This window comes from Heterocephalus glaber, unplaced genomic scaffold (genome assembly GCF_053883595.1).
Source record: "Heterocephalus glaber isolate CG9 unplaced genomic scaffold, H.glaber_assembly_v1.0 deba00001773, whole genome shotgun sequence".
Lineage (NCBI taxonomy): Eukaryota > Metazoa > Chordata > Mammalia > Rodentia > Bathyergidae > Heterocephalus > Heterocephalus glaber.
The window spans coordinates 8,173,457-8,184,923 of NW_028258463.1; the positions used below are offsets into that span (position 1 = coordinate 8,173,457).

General features: G+C 53.7%; 1 protein-coding gene across 4 annotated transcripts in view; it reads left to right on the forward strand.

The window, feature by feature from the left end:
• Skap1 (src kinase associated phosphoprotein 1) overlaps positions 1–3,067 on the forward strand; it is a 233,282-nt gene extending 230,215 nt beyond the window's left edge. For all 4 annotated transcript variants that reach the window (XM_004859601.3, XM_021240062.2, XM_087202241.1 and 1 more), the window contains 2 exons: positions 2,532–2,640; positions 2,825–3,067. In XM_004859601.3, coding sequence (XP_004859658.2) covers positions 2,532–2,633 — 102 coding nt within the window. In that variant the 3' untranslated portion in view covers positions 2,634–2,640; positions 2,825–3,067. The remainder of the gene's footprint in view (positions 1–2,531; positions 2,641–2,824) is intronic.
• Positions 3,068–11,467: the final 8,400 nt, after the last annotated feature.

The window sequence follows — 11,467 nt, forward strand, 5'->3', positions numbered from 1 at the left end:
TGAGATCCAAGAATCAGCAACTTAATAAAAATGTAGTAAATTATCACCTCTAGACAAGAGCAGAGTTCATTCAGAGCTGAGGTCTGCCTGGCTGAGCCAGGGCTCTCCATTTTAATGGTTTAATAAAAATTAGCATAATTAACGAACATCTGTATGATCCAGAGTGGTGCAATTTGGCACTTGGAAACGAGGGCTTAAACATGATTGCTGTGAGTTTAATGTTGTTTTAATTCTTTTTGGCACTGCGCAGTGAAATAAACGTTTGGTGGTGATAGTTCTCGGCCGGATCTCATTTGCATTCTTCTCCCTTTGATTATGAGCGATCGCGGACTCCCTAGCAATTCATCAAAGTAGAAATTATTTTAAAAGACCTCGTGGTGTTCAGACCGGGCGAGGGCGGTGCGTGGGGGGTGGGAGGGGAGAGGAGGCGAGACGTTTTCCATTCATGCGTTTAAACCTCGCAGCCTGCAGCCCTGCGCGGATCCGGCTGGGAGGTCACATGGAAGAGACCCGGATCCCAACCGGGTGCTTGGCCTGAACTCCCTGCTAGCTCGTCCTCGGCCCGCTCTCTGGTGTTGCGGGCAGGGAGCTGCGTTCGCTCATTTCGGTTCTCACCAGTGTGGCGCGGCCACTGCATCTGCAGCCAGCAGGTCAGCGATTCCCCCGGGTAGGAGCCGCCCCGCTGAGCCTCATCTGCTTCTTAGCCTCGGCACTGACGGCACTGAGTGGCTTCCTGAGGCGTGGTCCCTCCTCTGCATTGCAGCTAACGGGACAGAGATGCATAAGGCAAGGGGGTGGGGTCCCGAGTGTCCCCAGGGAGCCAACTCTCACCTGAGCCCCTGCAGGTCATACAGATGACGGTGCCCCCCTGCCAAGACCACACTCCACACCTCCCGCAAGTTGGCTTCCATCAGAAGGCATCAGACAGGGCCGGGGATTAGCTCAGTGGCTCTGCTGACTGCCTCACAAGCACAAGGTCCCGAGTTCGATCCCCCATACCAACAAAAAAGGCATCAGACAGGCCAGGTGTGGTGCTGCAGGTCTGTCAGACCAGCATTTGGGAGGCTGAGGCAGGCGGATCAACAGGAGTTCAAGGCCAGCCTGGGCTACATAGTGCATTCAAAGCCAGCTTGAACTGCACAGCAGATGATGTCTCAAAAATGACAGCAACATGACTTGTACTGAGATGAGCTTAAAAATGGCCTGATGGGCACAGGCTGACTAGCATAGGCTGAGGAGTTCTGGTTAATTTCCAATAAGGCAGTGCAAACTGTGGGGTGAAGTTGGCCTGGGGGAGGGAAGAAATGAGCAGGGATGGTATAGGGAAAAGGGGTGGGCAGACACATTTAGGCGTTTTTTTGTTTGTTTGGGGTTTTGTTTTTTGCAGTACTGGGGACTGAACCCCAGGTTTCCACAATGAGCTACATCCCTGCTCATATAAAAAAATTATATATATATATTAATATATATATCAAAAAATAATATGTGTTTTTTAAAATCTTGAGACAGGGTCTAGCTAAGTTATCCAGGTGGGAATCGAACTTGCAACTCTCCTGCCTCAGCCTCCAAGTGTGGTGGGCTTACACCCAAGCATACACCACCGCACCTGGCTGTTTTCACTTACTTAAGATTGATTTTTTTTTTTGGTACTAGGGTGTTAAAAGAACCAGCCCAGCAGTGTCACTTCTTGGGGATTTGAGACTTCCTGGTAGTTAGGGAGCTTGGGGCGACTGTCCCCAGAGACAGTTGATCACTTCCTGCTACAAGCACTAGGTCAGCAGGGGGCATCCTGGAGTTGGGCATAACACACTGCTCTGTCTGCCTGAGTATAAACTTCCTCCTAACCTTGCCTGGCAAGAGTCAGGTCTCCTTGGGGCTGGGCACCCAGCTCAGGCCAAGAGCGAAGCAGCAGACAAACTGCACAGGTCCAGCTCTGGGGCTGCCTGTCTAGGGACGGGCACCGAGGGAGCCTGCAGATACACGGTGCCGGCGAGGCAGGCTCGTTTCCTGACACGTATGGGGCAGGCGCAGTCGGCCACGCTGCCAGCACTGCCATGGTCGGAGAGGCTTCTGGAGAGGGTGCAGCTCGGGAACTGAGATCCGAAGCTGCTTAGGGCTGAGCCTTGCAAAGCAGAGAAGGGAAGTAGAGGCTGGAAAAGCAGAAAATGGTGGCACATGCTTGTAGTCCCAGCACTAGGGAGGCCAAGGCAGGAAGATCACCCCGAGTTTGAGGCCAGTCTGGGCTACATAGCAAGACTCTGTCTCAAAAAAACAAAACTCATTAATTTAAAAAACCACTTTAGGGCTGGGGATTTAGCTCAGTGGTTTCGCCGCCTGCTGCGCAAGTGCAAGGATCCAGGTTCGATCCCCGATACCAAAAAAAACAAAAAGAAAAACAAAAACAAAATAAAAAAGCACTTTAGGATCTTTAATGGCATCAGATTTCCTGTTTCTACTATAGTTAGGATGAAGGCAAAATGGGTGTAAGCGTGCACAATTTCTACTGTAACTCCCCTGTCTCCACTTTGCAGGAATACAGTGTGTACGGCTGGTGGGTCGGAGAACTGAATAGCCTGGTTGGGATCGTGCCCAGGGAGTATCTCGCCGCTGCTTTCGATGTGGAAGACAGTTGAGGCCCAGGTATCAGAGCCATGGTCCCTTAGCCAAGGGCCTCCCCATTTTGTTTTGTTCAGGCTGGCCTTGAACTCATGGCAATCCTCCTGCCTCAGCCTCCCTCCCGAGTGCCGGGGTTACAGGTGTGCACTGCCACGCCCCGCATGCTTGCATATTTTGAATCATGAAAGCAAATATGTTTTCTCCTTAGGAAACGTTCCTCTCTCCCCTGCCTTATGGAGAAGCCAATAAAGAGCTTGGCGCCTCTTCTCTTCTGACACCAAGTCCCCACTGCCTGAGAGACAAAAAGGAAGAGACTCGAGCACCGCAGCTGTCCCCTCCGCATCTCCGCATCATCCCCACACCCTCTGGCTACCCAGGCTCAGAGCAGGGAGCATGGATATCTTGCTGGCTTGCAAAGCGCAAATAAACTCCAGATCCAGTTCTCCGTGCATACCTGGGTGCTGAGTTGCTTCCTTTGTGTCTCGATGCCCCTGTTTCCGAGCAGACTGGGCAGGGATGGCCAGAGAGGAGCAGAAGCGGGAGAGGAGGAGTCTGAGGCTGTCCATGGGCACAGTCCTCTCGGACCCAGGTCTGCTGGCTCATGTCAGCTTCTCAGGCTCCCTCTGCCCGGCTGCTTCCTTTTCTTCTCCTCCTTCTTATGTTTTGGTTTGGTTTGGGCTATGGTGTTTTGGGTTTTTGTGGGGGTTTTTTGTACCTGGGATCGAACTCAGGTTCTTGTGGCTTGCAGGGCAGGCAGCAGAATGGTGGTTTGGTTTTTGAGACAGGGTCTCACTATGTAGTCCAGCCTGGCCTTGAACTCACTATGTAGCCTAGACTGGTCTGGAACTCACAGCGATCCTCCTGCCTCAGCCTCCTGAGCGCTGGGATCACAGGGCTGCACTACCACGTCCAGCTTTCACTTCTCTTCTCTACCACATCTCCCTGAGACAGAGCCAGGAGCCAGGCCCGGGTCAGCACGTTGGAGAGCTCCCCCTCCCGCAGACTGCACTAAGGCCCACAGCTGGGCTGAGGAAGTACTTAGAGGCGGGTGCTCTCTTTCTCTTTCCTGTCCCTGCACCCAGCACTCAGGTTATCTGTGCACTGAAAAAGCAAAATAGTCATTGAGAAAATAAACTGTAGCCAGGCATGGTGCCCCACACCTGTGATCCAAGAACTCAGGAGGCTGAGGCAGGAGGATCCCAAATTCATTCCCAACCTGGGCAACCTAACAATTTAGTGAGACCCTTTCTCCATATTAATTTTTAAAAAAATTAATGGGCTGGGGATGTAACTCAATGCAAAGGCCCTGGGTTCAGTGCCCAGTACTACAAATAAGTAAGTAAATCACTCAGCTGGCCTGGGTGTGTAGCTCCCTGGTAGGGCACCCTGGGTTCAATCTCTAAGTATACTCTGCACCTCCCCGCTCAAAAAAGTCTTACCCCAACTACTCATTTCCTGATTTTCTGACCCAGGAATAAAAAATGAGACAGTTTTCATGAAAAAATGAAACAGTTTAGGCCTGGGAGAGAAAAAATCGGGGTCTGCAATAAAAGGCAACACCCAAGCGACTTGCTCTCCACTGGGTGCAAAAGGAGAGGCCACCGCTAGGTGGCAGCACAGAGCAGATGTCCCGACGAGACCAGTTGCCTCCTGCTTTCGATACCTTTGTGCCAATCTCGGACTACAGAGGGGGACAATGGCCATCGTGCCGAAGTGGTTGGCAAAGGGGGCACAGGTGACCCCGCCTTGGCCCCCACCCTGTCTCGGGGAGCCCCCAGGGGCCCAAGGCTGGAAGGCTGGGTGGCCAGGATACCATCTCGCCACTGCTCTATACCAATCTTTGTTTTTTGTCTTTGGTTTTAGTTTTGGTTTGGTTTTGGTTTTTTGAGACAGGGTCTTGCTGTGTAGCCCCGACTGGCCTCAGATTTACAGAGATCCTCCTGCCTCAGCCTCCCAAGTGCTGGGACTATAGGCATGCACCACCACACCCAGCTCCCTGTACCAATCTTCACTGCTGCACAGCTCCACACAAACCACACGGCCATCATTCCCAGGGCATAACGCATGGTCCCTGGTGCACAGACACTCGGACCCGCGGAGTACAGGGATTCACCACTCACCACTCTGCAAAGGTCATGGGCATCTCTGTACACAGGGCTTTGGCCCGGCCAGCTATAAAACTCAGCAGAAAAAGAAATTAGATTGGGCCCTAAAGATCTAAACAAGTAGACTGCTTAGAAAGCCAGGCCAGAGTTGTTCTGGCTTTCCCCAATGTTTTTGTTTGGTTTTTTGTTTTTGTTTTTTTTGGTATCGGGGATCAAACTTGGATCCTTGTGCTTGCACATCAGGTGGCAAAACCACTGAGCTAAATCCCCAGCCCCCTGATGTTTTTGTTTTACCTTGGTTTTTTGAGATTTTTTGTGACAGGATCTATGTGTAGTCCAGGCTGGTCTTGAACTCACGGCAATCCTCCTGTCTCAGCCTCCAGAGGGCTGGGATGACAGGAGTGCACCACCTCGCCCGGCAGGCCTGTTCCTTTGAGACAGAGACTTTATATCTACACATAATGCATCACGAGAGCCTCGATCTCAAGTTGCACTGCCTTAGCCAGCCCAGCTGCAAAACACAAAACGGAGGATCTAAGAGGTCGGGACTACTCGGCCAGAATCTGCCGGGGAAGAGCAGGGTGCAGAAGCTCTGAAATTCCCCATCAGCCGCTTTGCTGCTTGACTCGCTTGAGCTCAGGTGCAGTTAGCAGCTCTGAAGAGACAGCTGCAAAGCCCACGTTTGTGCCAGTCCCTGGCATCACAGTAAAGCAGCAGTCAACCCAGGCACAGGACACCACCCGGACAAGGGGTGAGGGGAGAGCCCTGCCTTCAAAAACAGTCCCAGGTAGGGCCAGGGATGTAGCTCAGTGGCACCACACTTTCCTGGCAAGCGCAAGGTCCTGAGTTCAATTCCCGGTACCAAAAAAAAAAAAAAAAAAAAAAAACAGTCCCAGGTGTGTGTCCTCCCAGCACTCAGGAGGCTGAGGCAAGAGGATCCCAGGAAGTTCAAGGCCAGGCTAGACTATATAGCAAGACTCTGTCTCAAAGAAACAAAACCAGTTTGAGAAAGATGGAGTTGATGAGAAGCAAAGAGGGGGAAAAAAGGAAACAAAAGTAAGTCCTCTTGCAGCTTAAGAACAAAACTCTCAGATACCAGGGACAGCGGTGCTTTTATCTTTGGCTTAATAAAAAAGAAAGAAAACAGAAAAGCCCTCCCTGCAGGGCCCCTCCGGGAGCAGCTCTGGAAGGATAAATCCCAGGAGCCGCTGATCTGTTAATTCCCACAGCGCCAGCCTAACTGCGGGCCGGCTGTGGAGACAGTAGTGTCTGTGGGATCAGCCGGCTGCACAGCCCGCTGACTCCGACTCATTTCCCAGCGTGCGGGGGCCGGGCCTCGCTCCTCCAACTCCCTCCTCCCTGCCTATTTCCTTTCCCTCTGGAATTTACAGAGATTGTGTGGGGAGATTGAAACTCACAACGAAAAAGAGATTTCTTTTTTCCGAGAGATTTGGCATCATTCCCCCGATTTCCCTATCAGAAACTAACGGTTCACCAAACCTGCTGTTTTTCTCCTTAGTGTGAACTGATGTGCACGTGTCGGGATTCGATGAATGACACGTCTGAAGATGCTGCCCCTTTTGCACAAAAATCTTTTACAAATGGCTAAACACACACACACACAACTATGTTAGAGGAAACTGAACTACATAGGGTGAGTGTGTAATTTTCTTTCCAAACTGAGACACTTTTGAGAGTGAACGGGAGCACACAGCTGTAAACCTGGATGTGTGGTCACAGTAAAAATAACGCAGAGCTGGGCCTGGGATTTAGCTCAGAGGTTCCACCGCCTGCCTCACAAGCTAAGGACCCGAGTTCGATCCCTGGTACAAAAAAAAAAAAAATTTATATTAAAAATAACGCAGAGCTGGGCGTGGTGGTGCACAACTGCGATCCCAGCACTCAGGAGGCTGAGGCAGGAGGATCACTGTGAGTTCAAGACCAGCCTGGGCTACATAGTGGAAACTTGTCTCAAAAAAACAAAAAACAGGGCCAGGAATTTAGCTCAGTGGTTCCAGCACCTGCCTTGAAACCACAAGGTCCTGAGTTCGATCCTTGGTACCCCCCAAAAAAACCAACACAAAAATAAAAAATTAAATAAATTAAATAAATAAATAATAAAATTAAATGTAAATAAATAAATAAACCAAAAAACAAGGCCAGGGATATAGCTCAGCTGCACAGCTCCCGCCTGGCAAGCGCAAGGCCGTGAATTGGATTCCCGGTACCAGAAAAAAAATCAAAGCAGAAGTCCTGTCCCCTCGGGCCCGCTTTCCAGGCACCCCCTTGTCAACCTGCCTTCTTCTGCTGCCCGGGAAGCGGGGCGTCTGGCATGGAGCCTTCAGGGGCCGGCCGCCGGCAGCAGCTGTGTGCGCTCAGCTCCCTCCTGGGCCCCACGGCAGCCGCACATCGCCACCACCTGCCGCGGTGACCCCGGAGGAAGCATTTATTTCTGCAGCTCTGGGCAAGCGCGTGCCGCTTCCCGGCCTCGAGCGGCAGCACGAGCTCTAAGAGGCCTGCAGTGCGGGCACTTGAACCGGCATCTGGTGCCACTGCAGTGGCTCTGGACGGGGAGCAGCTGGCCCCTCCCCCTTCCCAGAAGGACAGAGGTCGCCGGCCTCCCTCGCTGGCGGGAATCACCCAGACGGCTCAGGCCAACCGCCACTCCTGCGGGCCAGCACCTTGCCGAGGCCCTTGGCGTCTGGCTTGCTTTATTGTTTTATTGGGGGGGGGGGGAGGGAAAGGAGGGTCTTACTAAGTAGCCCAGGCTGACCTCGAACTCCTGGCAATCCTCCTGCCTCAGCCTCCTGAGTGCTGGGATTATAGGCACGCACCACTGTCCTTGGCTGCATCTGAAGACTGGAGATGATTTCTTCATCGGGTCCCAGTTTAGAGGGGCACAATTGGAAGCTGAGTGCTTCAGTCTCAGCATTACTGACATTCTGGGCCACAAAAATCTACCTTGTTGAGGGTACTGGAGAAGGTCCAGCAGCAGCCCTGGTTTCAGCCCCATATGTGCCAGTAGTGCTCCCCCTGCGCACGCCTCCAGCCCCAGGTACGACAACAGAAGTGTTTCTAGACCTTGCAAAAGTGTCCCCGGGCCCAGGTCTCCCGGGCTGAGAACACAGCCCCTGGCATTCCCGGTGCGCTTCGAGAAACTCCCCGCCTCCCGGAAGTCCGTGCGTTGGGCCCCGGGTAACCCTGCCAGGGGCGGTGTCAGCGGCCCAGGAGGATATGGCACACAGGACCCTAGGGAGCTTCCGGATCCGAGCTTCCGGGATCTCCTCGTCCGGTCACTGGCAATGCACACTTGTAACCGCAGCACTTGGAGAGCCTGAGGCAACAGGATCGTGGCAAATTCAATGCCAGGCTGAGCTACATAGCCAGCCTCATGTCTCAAAGAAAAAAGAACCAAAAAATTTAACAGAAAACAGCCCAAACCCAGTGTGCTTCGAGGAGACCCAGACAGGGTGACGGGCCGGGGCCTCTGCTCCGCCTGCGGAGCCAGGCAGCAGGGACGGCGCCAGCGCGGTGCCAGCCAGAGCGCGATGCTGCGTCCCCCGGGCCGCGTCGCAGGCACCTGGAAGGGTTATTAGCAGAATCGGAACTCGTCCCTCTGCTGGGACCGGCTCATAATTACAGTCATTTTCCAGGAGCGGTGCTGGGCTGCGTAATCAGCAGCCGCCTCCCCTGCGCGCGCGCTCGGCCTCATCGCTCAAGGAGGAGCGGGCGGCCTTAAAGAGCCAGCGCCCCGCCGCCAGCAGATGCACCATTAGCGGGCACATCCGGGCTGGGCCGCCCACGGCGCTGGGCCTTCTGCCGTGGGTCCCTGCTCCCCACACCAGCACAGCCGCCAGGGCAAGGGACCCTCGGGGCCAGGGCGCCGGAAGGAGCTCCCAGCTGGCTCCTTCCAACCCGGGGTACCAAGAGGCCCAGACGGGACGGAAGGAACCGGCCGGTGGCTTCCTGTCATCCAAAGATTACAGTTGTTTCTCTGAGACCTCAGTTCTGGTTCCCAGGGCCCTGTGGGTCTCCGCAGCAGCTTCCACCTGTTCCCTAAGGGCAACCGGGTTAGGAGGTTGAGGGACAGGAAGGGGAGAGGGGGGAGGGGCTTCAAGGGGAGTTGGGCCAGGTGTGATGCAATCCCCCTACTCGAGAGGCTGAGGCAGGAGGGTCACAAGTCCCAGGCCAGCCTGGGCAACTTAGTGAGAACCTGTCTCAATATTTTTTAAAAGGATGTAGCTCAGTGGTTGACCCTTTGTCCATCCCCAGCACCACAAAAATCCAAAACAGTAAGTTAAGGAAACCTTCCAGAAAGAGGCCTGGCATGAGGAGGCCGGAGGGCTCTGTACAGGTGGCCTGTACAGAATTGAATCTTGGAGGCACAGGGCGCCCTTGAGTTTGGGCTCACTGCCCAGCGTGGCCGGAGGAAGAAGTCTGAGCTACAGCGCAGGCACGGATCTGCAGGGCTTCCGCTGCACCCAGCTGGTGGTGCCAGGTGAACCCCAGGCCTCTGCACCCTCTCACTTAACGACCCTGCCGCCCTGGGGAGTCGGGCCAGGGGGTGATGTAGTTCCACTTCTGTCCCTAAGGTCCCTGGGATCCTTTGGGCTCACTGACCATGCTCCACCTACCGCAAGGTGTTCAAAATATTTAGCAGTATCTTGCCTCAAAATGAGGGATAAAAAGGATTGGATATGTAGCTCAATGCAAAAGTCTTGGATTCAGTCCCCTATACTACAATAAATAAAGAAAAGAATATTCACCAAGAGATCTGGGCATGGTGGCCCACACCTGTGATCTCAGCACTAAGGAGGCTGAGGCAGGAGAATCGTGAGTTGGGTCCAGCCTGAGCTACATAGCGAGACCTTGTCTCAAAAAGAAAAAACACAACACAATGGTTTAGAGATCACAGCCCTTCCCAAGGAAAGCAATCACACAGGCGGAAGGCTAAGGACTCAGCGGTGTATCTAAGGCCTCCACACTCAGGAAACTAAGGGCTGGGAATGAGCTCCAATTCCTAAGAAAATCCCTGAAAAGTGCTTCTCTAGCTCAGTGGTTCCACCGCCTGCTTTGGAAACACAAGGCCCCAAGTTTGATCCTCGGTACAAAAAAAAAAAAAAAAAAAAGCTGCAGGCGATTTTTTTTCCCCCTCCTGAGTGTAACGTGGGTTTAACTTTAAAAGTTTTGGGGAAAGAAAATTTTGCCTCAGAGCTTAAGTACCACTTGTGTGAATATACTCTCTGGTTATCTAAAAACATGCTTTTCTAAATTTCTGGTTTTTGTTCTTTTTGAGACAGGTTCTTCCTATGTAGCTCAAGCTGGCCTCGAACTCTTGGCAATCCTCCTGCCTCAGCCTCCCTAGTGTGGGATTATAGGTATGCACCTCCACGCTCAGCCTCTCAGTGAAAAGCTGGGTGTAAAACCTGCCTACCCTCCTCACCAGGCACTGAGGTCCGACAAAATGCATACAAAGTTACTTTCTTATGTAAGAAAACCAAAGCTTCCCCTACACACACACACACTTCACCAAATAATGCCCCCCACACACCCAGGTTCCCTTACTTCCCCTCAGTAACAGATGACAAGACTTAGGCCATGGAAATAGCTATCAGGAAAAAGATGGAGTGGCCAGGCGTGGCGGCACAGGCCTATGACGGCCAGCACTCAGAAGGCGGAGGCAGGAGGGTTGCTGTGAGCTGAACGCTGGCCTGGGCTCCAGAGTGAGACCCTGGCTCAAAGAAAGGTGACTAAAGCAAGCCTCGAACCTGCTTCAAGTCTCACCGTGTAATCGCAAAGTGTTCCATTGTGTAACACAGATGGGTGGGCCGCTCCGGCGAGCCAGCTCAGACCTGAGGACGCCCGGGACCGACCTGGAGCCCTCCCTTCCCGGGACGCGGCTCAGAGGAACTCGGGCTGCAGCACGAGCTGCTAATGGATCGTTAAAAAAAGGGAGTCGGGAGAATCACAGGCTGGCTGCGCGCGCCTGCTGCCAGAGCCGGCTGGGGAAGGGGGCCCACCGCGCTCGCTGCTTTTTGGCCGAGCGGGGAATTGCCGCGGACCCCCCCCCCCCCACCACCACCACCACCGCCGGCTCCTGTCTGGAAGTTTCGAGATCAGAGAGCTGCGCACAGCTGGGTTCACAGCTGCACCATTTGGAGCCCCGGGCTCATTAATATTCATGAGCCGTCCCCACCAATCGGCGGCGCGGATGCCATTAGCTGAGCATCTGTCGGGTTTTTTGCGAGGGCTGTACGTGGGGTTTTTTCCCCCCTCTTCAATGAACTTCTTTTGACATTTTGGATTTGCCACTGTGCGTTTTCGAGCGTCGCCTTGCTTGGCTGCCTCAGATGAAGGAGAGGCCCAGGGGAGGCGGGCGGGAGAAAGGGACGAGCGCCAGCCCGGGCTCCGCATCTGCCTGTTGACAAACTACTTCCTGTTCAGCACCTGGCCCAGCACGCAGGCTGTGAGGGCGACAGGGCAGGTAAATCACACTAACGAGGATCCAGCCTGAGCAGAGCGCTGGATCCCGGCTGCAGGGAAGGCGGCGGGCTCAGGGGGAGCACGGAGGGGGGGTGGGGCGCAGGACGGCCACTATGCCCGGTTCTGCACTTTCATTTCCAAGCTGAGAAACTCATGATTTCCCTGGTGTGGTGGTGCACGCAGGAGGCTGAGGCAGGAGGATCGCTGTGAGTTAGAGGCCAGCCTGGACTCCAGCTGGTTAGACACAAATCACAACAATGGTC